The 19611-nt window shown below is 43.5% G+C and overlaps 1 protein-coding gene across 3 annotated transcripts in view; it reads left to right on the forward strand.

The window, feature by feature from the left end:
* The window catches only part of LOC141145030 (cadherin-19-like), a 258346-nt gene that overhangs the window by 77937 nt on the left and 160798 nt on the right, over window positions 1–19611 (forward strand). The window contains exon 2 of one of the 3 annotated variants that reach the window (XM_073631276.1): window positions 8956–9050. The exons of the other annotated variants lie outside the window; for them this stretch is intronic. Coding sequence (XP_073487377.1) covers window positions 8956–9050 — 95 coding nt within the window. The remainder of the gene's footprint in view (window positions 1–8955; window positions 9051–19611) is intronic. 3 annotated transcript variants of the gene reach the window in all.

Genomic DNA, 19611 nt, shown 5'->3' on the forward strand with positions numbered 1-19611 from the left:
ACGTATACTAATCAGAAATTATACAGTGACATTACTGAGCATATCATTGGTTAATTACAAGGGTAACAACAGTGTAACATTGTATATAAGGGGCAGAATTTGGTGAGACTTTAAGGGTGCCTGGTATATAGAATAAACTGGTAGTATATATAGTATATAGTAATAGTAAAAATTATCAAAATGTATTACACAGAAAACAAACAGTTATTTAAAAACAACAGAAATGTTGGCTTATACAGACATTACGCAGATATAGGTATACATCTAGTGGACAGATGGACAGAGGTCTTTCAGCAATAGTATCCCGACATGTTTCGCCCGCTAGGGCTTCCTTAGGGGATGTTTGTTGAGAGACAGAAATAGATGTATTACTGCATAAGACAAAATACAATTAATTGAAAGACAAAATAAATATACAGAAATATATGCCATTGACCATCCGAATTTTACCCACCAACCAGTATATTACCTGCGCATTATGTCTGAGCCAAATGAGAGACGGACACTGAGCTGCACACACAAAACTGGCCAGGAGGGACCCAAGGAAAGGCTCGGGGCCAATATCTAACCAGGGAAGAAAAAGGTGAAAAGGGGATCCGCATTGACAGAAAAGAAGGGGGAGGGGAAGCGGAGGGGTGGGGAGGAAGGGGGAAGAGGGGGGAAGGGGGAAGAGGGGGGAAGGGGGAGAAGGGGAAAGGGGAAAAAGGAGTGTTAGGGAAAAGAAAAAGGTAGGAAAGGAAAGGGAAGAATGGGGGAAGGAGGGGAAGAGAAAACTGGGAAGGGGAGGAGGTAGACTAGAGGGAAATGGAATAGAAAGAAACAAAGAAAAAGGTGGAAAGGAAAAGAAAAAGGGGGGGAAAGGGGAAGGAAAAAAGGAGGGGAGGGGGGGGAGCAGAGGGAGGAGGGGAAAGGGGATAAGGAGGAGGGGAAGGAAGGGGAGGAAGAGGGTAGGGATAAAGACGGGGACAGTGGGAGGAAAACAAGGGGAGGGGGAAAGCGGGAGGAAGGGGAATAGAAGAGGACAGATGGGAAAAAAAGAGGGAGTGGGGGGTGAGGGGTGTGGAGTGAGTGAATAACAGGCGGGGAAAATAAGGTGCTTGGTGAAAAAACTAAGTGTGAATGGTGAAAATGAATGTACTTACAGACCAAAAAAGGGGTCTGAAAAGGGGCCCGGGGTGCCAAGTGGAAACTAGGTGTTGTCTGATTGAGGAAGGAGGGGATAAACCACAAATAGGAATTTTAAAATAAATGACATGGGTGAAGTGTATGTATGTATGTTGCAAATATAATGATATAAAAATGATTTAACAAAGGCCAAGCTCAGTTGCAGTAAAGAGATACATATAAATATACATTTTTTATTATTAAATATTTTTGGTCATCTTTTATATTTAGAAGGCCAAATATCCTATATACCAAACGTCCGTCCCCACTTACAATAGGGATGGGGAAAAAAAAGGTTCAGATGGTAATAGGTAATTGTGAGTTAATTAAAGAACAAGCATATACTGGCCTATTTAATCAGATGCAGCAACATTTGCAAAGGAACCAGAAAGATAAATGAACATGCAGAGGGTAAAAGGAAACAACAAACACTTGAATGAATAGATTACCTCATATGGAGAGATACAACGGCATGGCAACCTCATCCAGTGTCTCACAAATGGAGATGAAGGAGGTTACCTTTATATGTGCACACGCCGTGCACGTAGTGATTGTGTCACTCAGTGAGTACATTGAAGGAAGTGAAACCTGGGTAGAAAACTACACTATCCATATAGCGTTGCAGCCACTGGGCAAAGGGGAGGCAGCGCTGGAGCAGCTGATATGCCCCAAATAGTGGGCACGCTTATACCCTCTGTCTCCGCCCACCAGGCAGCATAAGAACAATAATTTAGGTGAAGAGTGGGAGGCAGAAGTGGGGTAGAAAGAGATGTAAAAACGGATATCAGTTGGCGGTATGCCTGAACAGAGGGATAGAAGGAGAGGGGAGGAAAGGGGAGGGAGGGGAGAAAAGGGGAAGGAATGGGAATGTGTGCAGGACAGTGTTCATCATAGGGAGAAAGATTGAATACAATTGGAAACAGGCAATCTAGAAGGTGGGAATAGCAATATGGCAAACAATAGCAATGATTAATGAAGACACATACAATAAATTTAACTAAACCCAAGTTAATACACATAAACTAATACATTCAAGTTTACAATAAAGTATGAAAACTACATATGAAATGATTAATAATTGATACATAAATAATATACAATACAGTACATAAATGTGCACTCCATTTCATGTTGGGAAAATACCAATTCAGTATTCGAGATAAAAAGGAAGGGGATGAGGGGTAGGGGGGAGTAGAGGGGAATGGGAGCAAAAAGGAATGAACGAAGGTGCTCTGAACTAGGGGGAGGCATGATGGAAATTACAAAAAGGGTTTGAAACTGAGGGTTTCATTGAGGCCAGGGTATATCATAGCCCAAAGGCTATGTATCCATCTGGTATCAAGCTGGAATAGGGCTCAATCCACACTTCCTCCCCTGACATCAAGAGGTAGATGGTCAAGAGCGGAGAAAGAAATCATTTGGGGGTCAAAATTATGATCCAGCCCCACATGGGTACTTACAGCTGTTGTCATTTTTCTTTTGGCGATAGGGCCTACATGATCACGGATTCTTTTGAAAAATGGACGTTTTGTTTTGCCAATATAGTAGCACCCACACCGGCATTGCATGATATAAATCACCCCAGCAGTTTGACAGGTCACCTTATGTCTAATGGAATGAGTTTGGCCATTGGGAAGGAGTATATCGCTACTATTAGTAATGAAAGGGCATACATCACAACCACTACAAAGGAAGGTTCCTGTAATATCTGGGGCTATGGTAGATGCTACATTGTAATGACTATGTACAACACGGTCTTTAATAGACTTAGCTCTCTTGTAGGCGATGACCGGATGTGGTTTGATGTACTTGTTAATGACTGGGTCTGCTGAATGCTGGGGCCAACATTTTTTTAAGATTGCACGAATTTAGTGATGTTGCTTACAATATGGAGTGATAATTTTGACACATTCATCAGCTTCCTTAACTAAGTTTGAATATATTAGGGAGCTAATCTTCGTCATTTGAACAGTTCCTTCGTATCCGAAGGTATTGACTGTATGGTATACTCTTTTTTAATGGAACTGGATGGAAACTTGCTGCATGCAAAATAGTGTTTGCTGCTGACAGTTTATGAAAAAGAGAGGTACCTAAAGAACCATCATTATTCAAGAAGATTTCCAGGTATAAAAAGCTGACTTTGGTAAGATCACAGTTCATGGTGAACTTGAGATTATACTTGTTATTTCCAATGATGGTCATGAACAAATCTAATTCGTCCCTAGTGCCAGTCCAAAACATCAGTATATCGTCAATATAATGATGCCAGGCAGCGACGTGCCCGAGCAATACTGGCACGTTGTCCCTGGCAAAGAGTTCCTTCTCCCACCCCTCCAAGTACAGGTTGACATATGATGGGGCACAGCGTGTCCCCATCACAACCCCCTGCACTTGGAGGTAGTGGGAGAGTCCAAAAACGAATACATTACGTGTAAGAATAAATCTCAAAAGTTGGACCACAAATTTGTTATAGTCATTGGCTAGTTTCCCTCTGTCCTTTAGCTGATTTTCGATTACTGTTAAGCCTTTATCGTGCGGGATGGTATTGTATAAGCTTTCAATGTCAATGGTCACCAACCATGTATGGGGAGAAAGGGTCAACCCTTCAATATTTTTGAGCAGATCCATTGTGTCCTTGGTATATGAAGTGAGTGACATTAGGTGTGGATTAAGATATTGGTCCACAAGACTGCTGGCATTGGCAGTCAAACATTCACAACTGGACACAATGGGTCTGCCCGGCGGTGAGGTCAAAGATTTGTGAATTTTTGGAAGAGCATAAAAAGTTGGGATTTTCGGATTCTTTACATAAAGGAAGTTCCAATTATTGGCATAAATAATACCTTGGGCTTTCGCAATAATGCTATAGTATTCATTATTGTAATGCTCAATCACAGTTTTGGTAATCGGCCTGTACCAATCTCTATTTTGCAAAATCTCTAAGCACATAGCTTCATAAAAATTAACATCCATAATTACCAAATTCCCACCCTTGTCAGCTGGTTTTATTATTATTGATAAGTTATTGATGAGTATAACATTGTTAATATCGCAGGAGTGTATGAAAGAGGCATGTGTTTGATTTAGGAGGTTGTTTTAGTTCCTTGGTTTGAGATATGGGAGGGCAGTGAGTTCAATTCTATTAGGAGCTTGCACACTGTAGTGCATTGCTTTGTTGATCAGCAATCCACGGTGCCCAATTTTTATAGAAAGAGGTGGTAGTCAAGTTGGCTTTAGCGAAAGAGAACTCCAGTTGGAAATGTGTGTATAATAGGTTAATAAGATCCGACGTGATGGCCAGTTGTGTTGTTTTCCATTTTTTTTGTTAGTGCTAGTGCTAGACAAGCGGCTATTAGTATATGAGTTGCCAGTACTTTGAGTTGTCCCTCTGTTGTTTATCTGTGATATACATTTTGGAGAGTATTGATCAAATTCTGAGGTATAAGAAGAATGTCATAGCAGGGATGTTGTATGTCTGTTGCAAGTGTGAGAATGGGTGTATCCCTGAAGTGGATACTAGTTGTCCTAAGTTTTTGAGCCCTCTTTGTATCCAGGTTTTGAGAGGCAAGTCCGGTAATAGCAGTTCTATCACTTTGAGGGGGAGTGTAGAAAGAATGGACCTGGGTAATCCTTTGATGTGTTGTGTGGAGTTTAACCATACTCGTAGTGCTGCCTTTACAGAGTTTAGATATTGATGTTGTGGTTTGAAATTGAGTAAGGTAGCAGTTAGAATATGCTTAATGTTGACGTTGAGAGTTGTGGATTCAATTTGGGTCCATGTTTTGTTAGAATTAGGTAATCACCATTGTCTAAGATGGTCTAGTACCACTGTTCTGTAGTATGCCTGGACGTTAGGGGCTCTCATTCCCCCTGTTGTATATGGGTGAGGAGAGTGTCTTTCTTGAGTCTGGGTTTCTTGTGTTGCCATATAAATGTGTTGATTGTTCCTTGTAAGTTTTTTATTTGGGTGGGTAGAAAGGGTATTGGGATTGTGCGAAACATTTACAGTATGTGGGGAAGCAGATACATTTTTGATTGAGCTATTCTACCTACCCAAGAGACAGGGAAGTGGCTCAGTTCTTTGGATATGTGCATAAACTTTTCTTGGAGGTCATCATAATTTACTCTTAAAAGCACCCTGCTTGGGTAAGTTAGGTGAATTCCCAAGTATGGGAGTGAGGAACTGGTGGACCACATGAAGGGATTTTCTTTTGAGATAATATGTTTGGTCTGTGGGTCGATACCTAAGCTTAACATATTGAATTTACTGTGGTTAATTTTAAACAGAGAGACTGAGCTGAGGTGTTCTTGGGTCTTTTGGACAGCTGGAAGGGATGATTTGGGATTGGTTAAGGTGATGATGATATAGTTGGCGTAGAGGCCCAATTTATGCCTTCTCTGTATCAAGTGACAAGAAGAGAGAAGGCGTGGTACAAATCCCACCTGGTCTGGGAGGATTATTTGGGCGATAATCAAAGAAAGACGTTATGCTAAGAGTTTCACATATAGTTTGGTGTCTGTATTTAGGAGTGAGATTGAGCGGTAATTAGCCAGAATATCAGGGGCATTGAGAGGTTTCAGTAAGGTAATTTTTAAGGCTTCCAAGGATTCTTTGTGAATTTTACCTGAGATGGTATAGTGATTGATTGATCAAAGTGTTACATAGATGAGGGGTGATCAGGTCAGATAATTTTTTGTAGTATTCATTTGGAAACCCATCTGGTCCAGGGACCTTATGTAGGGGTAATTTTTTATGGCTTTAAGTATTTCTGTTGAGGAGAAAGGTGTTGACAGGGATTCTAGTTGGGTGGAGGAGATAGAGGGAAGTTGGATGGATTAGAGGAAAGCTTCAATATCTCCTTTTTTAGGAGGAGCTACCTGTCTTTAAGATTTGGCATAAAATGCACTAAACGTTTTCAATACCTCTAGAGGATTATTTAATCGTTTACCCTGGGAATTCAAGAGGAACTGGATCTTTTTGTTAGCTTGCTGTCTTTTCATTTGTTTGGCCAGGAATGCTCTCGATTTGTTGGCTGAGGTGTAAAATTGGAGTTTTAAACATTTAATATAGTAGTCAAATTTTTTATGAAGGTGTTCACTAAGTTGGTTTCTGAGGTTTTTCAGATCTAGGGACAATTTGGTGGATAGTTATTGTTTGTTAACATATTCTAGGTCTCATATTTGTTTTAATAGTTTTTCTGTAGTGATTTGTCTTTTCCTGCGCTCCCAATTTTATGAACAGGCCCCATAAAAAAGCTTTGTGTGCATGCCAGATAATAGATTGGTCATCAACTGAGTGTAGATTGTGTTCAAAATAGTTCTTAATCTCGGATCAAATTCCCCCTTCATATGTTGGGTTGTTCAGCAGGGAGGGGTTTAGTCTCCATACAGTATGTCTTGGGGATTTGTTGTTGGTGAATAACTTAACTGATATTGGCGCATGATCAGACCAGGTAATTATACCTGTACGTGCTTCTGTGACTGATTGTAATAGGAATTTATTTGTGAGAAACAAGTCGATCCGAGAGTCAGTTTGTTGGGAGTGGGAATAAAATGTGTAATCTCGCTCCTCATCGTGTAGGCATCTCCAGAGATTGTATAAGTCCTCCTTTTTCAATAAAGAGGACAATGCAGAAGACCTTCTTTTGGTTGGATTAGAAGTGTCTAGGGAAGTGTCAACAATGTCATTAAAATCCCCACATAGTATTACTGGATTGGCTAATTTAGAGAGTAGGCTTGTGTAAAATTTCTTTTGAGCCGTGTTGGGCGCATAAAGATTCACTATAGTAAGGTGCGCATGTGCAGGGCTCGCAAAATGGCCGCGATTGCCTAGAGCTCCGCTCCCTCACGAAACTACGGCGCCCATCCCGCTTTCCTCAGCGCACTGACGGACCCAAAAACAAGGGGAGACAAACTACGAGGTCCCGGCTACACCCCCATATGATCGGGGCACCGGTTAAACGCAACCTGTGGCCGCAATTGGCAGAAGCAGAAACGGCCGGGACATCCAAGATGGCCACCGCAACACAGGCAAAGCCACAGACACAGGATCACAGCTTCTCCAGTCAGGCGGACTACAGGTCAGAGCAACCCCACTTCCCCCTGCACCTCACTCCAGGGAGGCAAAGGGGATACCCACCTATCCTCACCCCCTCACCAGCTTCCACTGAATCCCCCATAGACCGCCCTCTAAAGGAATACTCCCTTTCTCCCAAGGAATCTAACACAGGGCAAACAGGTTACTCTCCTCAGGATTTCCCGGCCAGTGACCAGGCCTTTCACATGGACACCCTCTTCCACTGATTCTCCGATCTCCTGGATAAGGGGCTGGCACAAACGGCTGCTAAAATCACAGGGGATCTCAAGGCTGATTTTATCAATCTGGGAGCCTGGATCGACACGATCGAACACAAAGTTGAAGAAACTATAGCTATCACTAACCAAAATTCCCAGCACATCTGTACCGTGCAAGATCAACTCGACATAGCCATGGCTCGTATTGACGAACTCGAGAATAGGTCAAGACGATACAATATCAGAATTCTTGGCCTACCTGAAACGATTCAAAATATACCTGAAGCAGTACAAGACCTAATTAAATAACTAATCCCCACCATCCCATCTCACTGCCTAGAGCTGGACAGGGCCCACAGAGCATTGGGGCCCCCAGAAAAGAGATGTTATTGCCAAGCCCCATCACTACACAGTGAAGGAGGAAGTGATGAGACAGGCCAGGGCCGCTCACACAGTAATGTGCATGGGTCACCAAGTGCAGATTTTTGCGGATCTCTCACCCTACATGATCCAGAGGAGGAGATCATTGAAACCCCTGCTTCTTGCTCTCACCCAAAGAGACATAAAGTACAGGTGGTCCTTCCCGTTCGCGGTTAAGTTTTCCGTTAAGGGGAAACAATATGCTTTCTCATCCCTCCCAGAAGGAGAAAAACTCCTTTTACACCTGAAAATCATCTCCCAGGAAGCTGAAATGGACACAACCAATGCCGGAGTCAACTCTAACAAAAGACCGACCCCCACCAGCCCTCAATCTCCTCTGTGGTCTACAGGAAAAGCTAAGAAGGCCAAAGACAACAACCCATCTTGAAGCCAGTGATGACTTGGATCGGTGTGAAGCGGGGACCAGAGTAATACTTCCCCCAACTGTGGGGGTCCCTCGTGCCTAAATCCTAGGGCACGCTGGTCACCCGGGCACCGGTTACTGACTCTTCAGTACACTTATTTTTCAGTTTTTTGTTCTTTTTTTTTCCAATTGACCTTGTTTATTGCAGTGAACGTTGACCACAAAGCAGCTACTCCTCACAAGGTTGGAAGTCTTATCCCCCCACTGCTCCAAAGAGTACTTTAACCACTCAGTAAGGGATAACCTGAATAGTTCCCCCAATGGACGCTCTGCTGTGCTAGAGAGGGGACTAGGGAGTTAGGGGGGAGGGAAACATGCAAGCAGGGGAGGTGAGGGGTCTATAGCCAGTTAAGCTGCTAGATACTATGACATGCTTTCGTGAGGATATTATATACATTAGAAGTTCATGTTATTTAGAGGGCGTCCGGTTTCGTGACGGACCACTTGCGCACCTAACCCTTAGATACCCGTCGGTCTCTGAGGGTTAGGTTGTCTGAGCCTGGATGGGCCAGACATTATATGAATCTCTTCAGAAAGACACGTGGGGTTTCTCCTTCCCCGTGTCCTTTCTTTCTTTTCTAGGAGACCTTTTCTGTTCTTCCCTCCCTCCCTCCCGATCACAACATTGCATCTAACTGCATCTTGTTTTTCAGATAACATTCACACCCTCGAGGAAGTGACTACCCATAACCCTCCAACAAGGAACAATGATCATCACGCTTTCGCCCAAGTGTCAACACATCTAAGGGTAAGTGGGGGCTGTTTACGTTGCATCTCTCTCCTTCTGCTCCATGGCTGACGGCCCCATAGCTCAACTACAAATAGCGTCACACAATGTTCAGGGACTCAATTCCCTGATTAAAAGGAGAAAGGTTCTTGACTATTATAAACATCTCAAGCTAGACGTTATTATGCTGCAAGAAACACATTTCCCATCCAGGTATAGCCCTAAGTTTCTTCACCCACACTTCCCACAGTTCTTTCTAGCGAGCACAAACAACAAAACCAAGGGAGTCGCAATCTTAATCTCCAAACACCATAAGTTTGTGAAAATTTCTGAGCATGCTGACCCAGAGGGCAGGTTCCTCTTGGTTAAGGGCACGGTGGGAGACCATCTGTATTCATTGGTCTCCTATTATGCACCGAATAGAGGACAAGCTAAATTTTTTGACTCACTATTGCACATACTAGCTCAGAAATTGGAGGGGACGATCATATTTGGCGGAGATTCGAACACAGCGTTCGATCAGGGGTTGGACAAGTCTAAACCACTGCGGTCTCAACTCACACGTCCCACCAAAGAAAGTCTCAGAATCGCAAAGACGATACATGCACATGGCTTATCTGACACTTGGAGGGAACTTAATCCTAACAAGCGGGACTTCACTCATTATTCTTCCCCTCACAACACTTATGCAAGGATCGACCATATCCTGACCCCATCCTCACTACTCCCATCAATACACAAAGCCCAAATCAGGGAATCGGCCCTTTCGGATCACTCCATTGTCACCATAACACTAAAAACAGGAGCCCTGGGTGGATCTAAGGGACAATGGAGACTCAATGAGTCGTTACTATCTGACCCCATCAGAGTTACGGAACTTGAAACAGCACTGCAGGAGTACTTTACACTCAATAAAACAGGGGACACATCCCCGGAAATGCTCTGGGCGGCGCACAAGGCTTTCATAAGGTGTAAACTCATTCAGATCTCCACACAGATCAAACGAGAACAAAGAGCCGACATAATTCGGTTAGACAGAGAATACAATAAACTCAAGGCTTCACACAAAAAAGACCCCTCCAAGACCCCCTCCTCGCTTATCGACAAAGCCAGATTAGATCTTAACCTAGCACTCACAGCCAAAGCTGAAAAGGCCATTCGCTGGAACAAACATAAATTCTACACACAGGCTGACAAAATAGGTCCCCTACTAGCAACGAAACTTTCTCCCCCCATCAAAACTCATGCTCTACTCAAGATCAGGATAAATGGTCAACCCCCCATGACTAATCCATCCAAGATACTAGAAGCTTTCCAAGAATTTTACTCTAAATTGTATAGACGACCTACTACATCCACCGCTGACTTAATCCCTAGCTTCCTGGAGGATCTTCCTATCCTTTCCCTAAAAGACGCTCACAAACAAAGGATGGAATCACCCATAACGAAAGGGGAAGTATTGGGGGTCATCAAGTACCTCAGAAAGGGGTCTGCCCCGGGCCCTGATGGTCTCTCCATACCCTATTATAAATCCTTTGCACATATTCTAGCACCTCACCTGACCTCCTTCTTTAACTCCAAGACCAGTGGAGACCCCCTAGACACTCACCTTAACACAGCTTTGATCACGGTCATACCCAAGCCTGACAAGAACCTCGAGGACGCTAGCAACTGCAGGCCGATCTCCCTCATAAATAATGACCTAAAAGTACTCACAAAAATAATGGCTAACAGGCTATCTTCATTCATTAGTCAGTATATACATAAGGATCAGGTAGGATTCATACCTGGAAGACAGGGCCCTGACCAAATAAGGTGGGCAATAGATATTACCTCGATCCTACAAACTAACTGGGAAGAGGGACCAAACCAAGCAGGATTCCTTTTGTCCTTGGACCTGCAGAAGGCCTTCGACACGGTCTCCTGGCCCTACATTTTCTCACTATTGGAGAGGTGGGGCTTCGGTGATCGTTTCCTTGGCCTTCTGCATGCTCTTTACTCATGACCGAGGGCCCAGATACGTCTACAGGGACACTATTCCAAACCAATAGACATTATGAGAGGCACCAGGCAAGGGTTCTCGTTGTCTCCTCTCATATTCGCAATCGCTATAGAAACACTGGCGATCGCGGTGAGACATAACACGGACATCAAAGGGGTGACCTGTGGGGACCAGACGCACAAATGCGGCCTTTTCGCCGACGACATCCTCCTCTTCCTGACCTCCCCACTCACTACACTACCCAATTTCTGCTTAATGTTAGAGAAATTTGCCAAAATCTCAGGACTTGAAGTTAACTTCTCTAAATCCCAAGCTCTCAACGTCTCTTTACCTCCTCAAACAGTATCCTCTCTCAAACAATCCTTCAAATTCAAATGGAGCGATACATCCATTCGCTACTTAGGTATCACATTGACGGCCAAAACAGAAACTCTTTACACACATAATTACCCCTCACTCTTCAAAAAACTGGAGGCAGACCTTGCTCAATGGACAAAACATGAGCTATCATGGCTGGGCCAGATCAATTCTATCAAAATGACCCTCCTACCCAGACTTCTCTACTTTTTTCGCTCCCTTCCTATACCAATCAGGAAAGTCCACTTACGATCTCTACAGAGTAACATACTTAAATATATATGGGGTAAAAAAGGATATTGCATCCCTCAGAACACTTTATTCATCCACAGACGCAAAGGAGGGCTAGGTCTCCCAAATTTACATAAATATTACTCACCGACTCTATCCCACTCCTGTGCCCTATGGGATTCCCTCCGACTAGTCCCAACTCTGGTCTCCAAGGGACGCCCTCTAGCGCATCTCTTTCACAACCCCGATTTTCCACCCGGACTAGACATCTCAGCTTTTAAATGGTGGCTTAACAAAGGGCTATAACGGATAGGACATTTCTTCACCCCCACTGGGCCAATCGATCTCAAATTTTGTATCAAACACCTGGAACTCCCGGAATCGGAACGCTTCCGTTTCTACCAAATCACCAATTTTCTACACACCATCTGGAAGGAAAAACCCCTTCTCCCAAATTTACAGCATACGAGTTGTGGTGCGGACAAGCCATGGAGCAGAGGGGGGGAATCTTGGTGATATATTCAGCCCTAACTTGTCCCATGGACAAAACCCCATACATGAAGGCTTGGGAGGTTGACTTCCAACACTGCAGAGATCTGGAGACTTGGCAAGCAGCACTATCCAGATCCTTCAAAGGGATCCAAAATATCTCCCTCATGGAGGCAAGCGTCAAACTGCTAACCAGATGGTACCTGACCCCTACCAGGCAAGCAGTCATATACCCCTCTACAAGCCCTCTGTGCTTCAGAGGATGCCAACACCTAGGCACAATGGCCCACATTTGGTGGGAATGCCCCAAAATCCGCACTTTCTGGAGAAAAGTTTTCTCCATGATCTTCAAGGTAACGGCTTACCAGGTCCCCAGGACCCCAGAGGTGGCACTTCTAAATACATGCATCCCAGACATAACCAAGGCATCCCAAACGCTGATCTACTTTATACTGCTGGGTACAAAAATCACAATCGCCAAAGCCTGGAAACAACCAAAACCTGCAATACATACAGTCAAAAGGAAGATCTCATGGACCATGACCCAAGAAAAACTTACCAGCATCCTGACGGACACCTCCTCGAAATTCCAAAAAATATGGGAGCCTTGGGCCCAATATATGGGTACTTCCCTCATTCCGGGTGCTCAGGTACGACACCATTCCTAAACAATCTTTAGTTACGTCTATCTAATAGCTATGCAAGAGACACGCAGAAGCAATAATCCTATCTCCTCACTAATCATGAGGACCCCCTTCCCCACCTCTCCCCTTCTTACTCTTTCTTCTCTTTCTTTTATCTATCATCTATGTCAGTTAACTCATGTCAGATAGCTAAATGTTGATAGATTCATTAGATACTACCGTTAGGTAGTCTCCCACGCACAGGGGGACATACAATCGTCCTATCTTATCGGTTTACTCGACCCATATGGGCAGTACAGTAAGGGAGGATTTCCCTCGTCCGGCATAGTCAGATCCCATCAGGGGTGCCGGGGGCAGGGAAGGGTTCCCTAAAGTTTTAGGGGTAGAGCCTGGATCTTGTTATGCTAGTATTTGGGTCCTGATAATCGTTAATGGGCCTCCCCACAAGTTTCCATGACCGAGCTGACTATCGAAATATATTTCTGTTTGTAACTTTTGTGTGTCATGCTCTAGGAGGCATTCCCTCCTGAGCGTATAAACATGTTATTGCATAATTTGTATGTGCCAATTAAAATAAAAACATATTGAAAGTAAAGATTCACTATAGTAAGGCGTTGATTCTCAATCATCACTGATAGAATCATGTACCAGCCTTCTGTGTCACCCACACACTGATGTGTGAGAGAAACAGAGGAGCTGATTGCGATCATGGCTCCTCTTTTTTCTTGGGGGCACTGGCAAAGAAGTAGTGTGGGTAGAGTTTATGTGAGCATGTGGGGGATTTGTTTTTGGTGAAGTGTGTTTCTTGCACGCAAAGCACGTCAACTTGATGGGTCAGAGCTTCTTTACATAAGAGGCTATGTTTAAAGGGGGAATTTAATCCTTTGGCATTGAGTGAGATGATTATGATGGCCATTTTGGTGGATATTACCTGAGGATGGAGACGAGAGCGAGACTACACCTATGACGTTCGCCACTTGTGTGCAATAGGCATATCAAACCAATACACCAATATACAAATTAGGTCCAAGATAAGCGGTATGTCACAGGATAAACAAGTTGAAATTATTGTAACATATTAGAGAAAGTATCACAATCAATATCAGTAAGTAATTATATAAACAAGAAAAAACAACAACAAAAACAGCAAAAGTGGTGTGCGTAGCACACTATGACCTGAGGGGGTGGATTCAACAATATAACATCGCCCATGTAGGATTCAATGTATGCATGGGACTGAAGGCCTTAGTAGTGGTTAAAGTGAGGTGTGGATAAGTAGTGGTTAGGCTCTGACTTTATCTGGTGCCAGGTTTTGTGATGGTGGTGGAGTTGGTTGGGAACCCATATTCCCTGTTGCGTTGGGGGGAAGAGGAAGAAATCCCCAACTGGTTAATTTTTTGTACCCATCTTTGGTATAAGGATGGGAATTATTTGTTATTGATAGGTGACCAACAATTTGGTAGGAAAGCCCCACTTGCAAGTGATTTTTCACTGTTGGAGGATAGAGGCGATCGGAGTGAAGGCTCTGCACATTTCCATGGTAGCCTTTGAGAGATCACTGAACAGCAGAATGTTAGTGTATGGTGCTGATAATGGTTTAGTGATTTTGGCTGCATGGAGTATTTGTTCCTTGATAAGAAAGTAGTGTACTCATGCCAGGATATCTCTTGGGGTGTCTGGGGGAAGGTGTGCAGGCTTAGCGATTCTGTTTGCCCGATAAATGGTGATGTCTCATGCATTTAAGTGAGGTAATAGTTGCGAAAACAGTTGCTGCAGTTAGGGAGTGATCTCATTTGTTTTTATTGATACAATGACCCCTCTAAATTTGATTATTGTTTCATCAAGAGCGATCCTCTTAATCAGCTCATTTCAATTTAATATGATGTATTTCAGGTACATGGTGGTCATGTGCCTCTAATAGCTCGTTATGTGCTTTAACATGGTCATTCGTGTTCTCCTCAAGCATGTCAGCTCTTTCTTCCAAACAGTCTACCCTGTCATGTATCTGGGAGACTGAGATTTGCAGTTCCCTGTGCAGGTCTTTTTGCAGTGTAAGTAGCATGGATTTTAACATTGCTTCTGTCATAGGGTTATCTGACATAGGGATGGCTGCTAGAGCTGGAGTGTCCTCTGTGTCAGTGGACAGATTACCCCACAGTTGTTTTTTGGGCTGGGGTTCTTTGCTGGGAGATAGGGCAGGGGGAGGATGCCAGCCTCTTACCTCTATCCATGCTTTGCTGTGAGAACAGGGTGTCTGGCGAGGGCAAGGTGTCCATGTCATCCCTGGTGCTGTCCCTGGAGAGTGTGGCAGGGTGATCCTCCTGGCGGGGAGCTGATCCTTGCATCTCTGAAACTAGGGAGCAGGGTGATACATTACCCTTGCTCCCAGCGCCGGCGTAATCTGGGGCTGAGTTCATGGCCATGTTGCGAAAGTAGTCCGCGATGGGGTGCAGGCAGCTTGTACCACTTCCTGGACATGCCCGAGTCCTTCCCCCCGCATTGCGGCCGGATTGGGGGTTGAACAGTTGCCTGGGGTTGCTCTGGATCCTAACAGTGGAGTGGAGCTCGGGACTCAAGCCTCTATCACGGTCCGCAGCAGGCCACGCCCCAGGCTTTTTATCTTAATGCATTAAGATAACAAAAATCCTTTTTACTTTACAACCCCTTTAAATTCTGGTTTAGTGCATTAGAGATATGACATAAACATGTTTAAATATCATTTAAATAAATAAAAAAAGAATGATGCAAGAATATTTATATACAATATATATATACAGTATATAAATCCACAACAGACAGTAACAGCAATAGGGATGAGCTTCGAGTTCGAGTCGAACTCATGTTCGGCTCGAACATCGGCTGTTCGCAAGTTCGCCGAACAGCGAACAATTTGGGGTGTTTGCGGCAAATTCGAATGCCACAGAACACCCTTTAAAAGTCTATGGGAGAAATCAAAAGTGCTAATTTTAAAGGCTTATATGCAAGTTATTGTCATAAAAAGTGTTTGGGGACCCGGGTCCTGCCCCAGGGGACATGGATCAATGCAAAAAAAAGCCCCCGCCCGCAGACCCCCACAACCACCGGCCAGGGTTGTGGGTATGAGGCCCTTGTCCTCATCAAAATGGGGACAAGGTGTTTTGGGGGGCTACCCCAAAGCACCCTCCCAATGTTGAGGACATGTGGCCTGGTAAGGTTCAGGAGGGGGGGCACTCTCTCGTCCCCCCTCTTTTCCTGCGGCCTGCCAGGTTGCGTGCTTGGATAAGGGTCTGGTATGGATTTTTGGGGGGACCCAACGCCGTTTTGTTTTTTTTATTTTGGCGCGGGGTTCCCCTTAAAATCCATACCAGACCTGAAGTGTCTGGTATGGAATTTAGGGGGACCCCCACGTCATTTTTTTTTTTAAATTTTGGTTTGGGGTTCCCCTGTGGGGAATTCCCATGCCATTTTTATCAATGAACTTTTATGTGTATTGTCGGACCGGCAATGCAATAGTAGTAGTTTTAAATGACTTTTTTTCCTTTGAAATGTCATTTTGCTGTCAGACTGTTCTAAACATGGGAAACATGCGCCCCTTTACAGGCATACTATAAACACCCCCCAGCTATGAAATTAAAAGGGATATTACACTTTTATTGTTTGACTTTAAGCATTGTTAAAATCACTGCTCCTTAAAAAATGACCGTTTTTAAAACTTTTTTTTGCATTGATCCATGTCCCCTGGGGCAGGACCCAGGTCCCCAAACACTTTTTATGACAATAACGTGCATATAAGCCTTTAAAATTAGCACTTTTGATTATTCATGTTCGTGTCCCATAGACTTTAACGGTGTTCGAGTGTTCAAACAAACTTTTTTCCTGTTCGCATGTTCTGGTGCGAACCGAACAGGGGGGTGTTCGGGTCATCCCTAAACAGCAACAGCCTAAACAAATGGGGATAACACAGAAAGGTGCTTTACAATGATTTGCCTGGTCTGTGGTTTCAGAGTTGCACAGAATGACTTCTGGCATATGTGCATCATTTTGAAGGAACATGGAGAGCTGATAAGCTGCCTCTGCACCAGCTGTTTGTGGCTCCAGAGGAGAGAAGTTGCAGAAATTACTAAAGAGTTCAAGGGTCTAAGAAGTGGTTGAGGGAGTGTCAAAATCTTTATGAATATTCAGCTTCCACTCCCTCAGATGCCATTTTCTAAATGCATCCATTTTTTAATATGTTCACAAGTTACAGTCTGGTAATCAATATATTATTATCCAGAATGGAATTACCTTTTGAATGCATCAATACTGTTATGTATCAGATAAGATAGAATGAGTCTTTTTTGCCTCCAGAACCTCATATTGTAGGAGTATAGCTAATTACTGAAGCCTTTGTTCTGTCCTGAATTGTGTTAAAGGAATTTACAATGACCTTTTCTGTATTGCTGTGCTACTTAACTGAGCCTTTGACAGCTAAATATGAATGCTGACTACAACTCCCCATTCTTCAGACCTATCATATCATCTGAAATTGATTTTGGGGGACCTCGTGCTTTTTTTTGTTTGTTTTTACCACTTGAGCTGTTACATTGTTCACGTGAAAAAAAAATAATGTTGCGCTGTCAGGAAAACTTTTAATTCAATATAAAGTATATTACAAACAAAATTATAAATATTATAAATAATAAAGTCCACCAAAAGTGTGCAAAATCTTCATGCAGCTGCTGTGCACCAACCACCAAGTCATTATAATGCTGCTTACCAAATCCTTAGACCCCACAACTTAAAAGTAGGGATGAGCCCGATATTTGAGTCAAACATAAGTTAACTTGAACATCGGATGTATGCACGTTCGCCGAACAGCTAACAATATACAGCGTTTGGGACACTAACATGAAAAACCAAAAGTGCTAATTTTAAAGGCTTATATGCAAGTTATTGCCATAAAAAGTGTTTGGGTACCCGGGTCCTGCCCCAGGGGACATGTATCAATGCAAAAAAAAGTTTTAAAAACTGAAGTTTAGCAGTGATTTTAATAATGCTTAAAGTGAAACAATAAAAATGAAACATTCCTTTAAATATCATGCCTAGGGGTGTCCTTAGCATGCCTGTAAAGTAGCACATTTTTACCGTGTTTATAACAGTACCACAGCAAAATGACATTTCTAAAGAAAAAAAGTCATTTAAAAATGCTTGCAGCTGTAATGTATTGTCAGGTCCCGGCAATATAGATAAAAATCTTTGAAAAAAGCGGCATGGATCACCCCCCAGTCCATTACCAGGCCCTTTGGGTCTGGTATGGATATTAAGGGGAACCCCACACCCAATTTAAAAAAAAAATTGTGTGGGGGTCACCCCCCAAGATCCATACCAGGCCCTTAAGGTAGGGTCCCCCCCAAATCCATACCAGACTCTTGTATGAGTACACAACCTAGCAGGCCGCAGAAAAAGGGGGGCGAAGGTGGGGGACTGTACCAGACCACATGCCCTGAACATGGGGAGGATGCTTTGGAGTCCCCCCAAAGCACCTTGTCCCAATGTTGATGGGACCTTTGCCCAGTGGTTGTGGGGGTCTGCAGGGGGGCTTATCAGAATCTGGAAGCTCCCTTTAACAAGGGGCCTGCCAGGATGCATACTCGGATGAGGGTCTGGTATGGGTTTTGAGGAGTCCCCTACACAATATTCTTTTACATTTTAGCTTGGGGTTCCCCTTAAAATCCATACCAGACCTGAAGGGCTTGGTATGGATTTTGGGGGGACCCCTATGCCATGCTTTTTTTACATTTTGGTGCAGGGTTCCCCTTAATCTCCATACCAGACCTGTAGGGCCTGGCATGGATTTTGGGGGGACCCCCACACATTTTTTTTAATTTGGGTGCAGGGTTCCCCTTAATATCCATACTTGGACTGGGGGGAACCCATGCCATTTTTTTAAATGACTTTTATCTATATTGCCGTGACCCCACAATACATTATAGCCGCAAGCAGTTTTAGATGACTTTTTTTCCTTTAGAAATGTAATTTTGCTGTGATACTGGAAAAATGTGCTGCTTTACAGGCATGCTAAGGACACCCTCCAGGCACGATATTTAATTTTTATTGTTTCACTTTAAGCATTATTAAAATCACTGCTCCTGAAAAAAATGCCCGTTTTTAAAACTTTTTTTGAAATTGATACATGTCCCCTGGGGCAGGACCCGGGTCCCCAAACACTTTTTATGGCAATAACTTGCATATAAGCCTTTAAAACAGGGGTCTCAAACTAGCTGCCCTCAAGCTGTTGCGAAACTACAATTCCCATCATGCCTCTGCCTGTGGGAGTCATGCTTGTAACTGTCAGCTTTGCAATGCCTCATGCGACTTGTAGTTTTGCAACAGCTGGAGGGCCACCAGTTTGAGACCTCTGGTTTAAAATTAGCACTTTTGATTTTTCATGTTCGTGTCCCATAGACTTTAACGGTGTTCGAGTGTTCGTACAAATTGTTGCCTGTTCGCAAGTTCTGGTGCTATCCGAACCGGGGGGGGTGTTCGGCTCATCCCTACTTACAAGGTCTAAATCAATGATAGATCCCTCACTCTCTCATGAATGGCATGCCCTAAAAGTGGTCAATGGATCACTTCACATATATCAATCTCAGCAGCAAAAACACATACCAAGGAAAGAGCAAGGAAGTGCTATAGTGAAGTACCATTTAAAAAAACATTTATTAATGAACCAAGTGGGTACTCACAAAAAGATAGTATGAAAAGCGTATTGCACAGCCTTCATGCCCAGAGCATTTTGTGCTATTCAGCACTGCACTAATTTAACTGGCAATTGTGCGGTCAGGCAAAACTGTATGTAAATGAAATTGGTATATTTTTTTACACACATAGAGCTTTCTTT

The sequence above is a fragment of the Aquarana catesbeiana genome, linkage group LG05 (genome assembly GCF_042186555.1).
Source record: "Aquarana catesbeiana isolate 2022-GZ linkage group LG05, ASM4218655v1, whole genome shotgun sequence".
Taxonomy (NCBI): domain Eukaryota; kingdom Metazoa; phylum Chordata; class Amphibia; order Anura; family Ranidae; genus Aquarana; species Aquarana catesbeiana.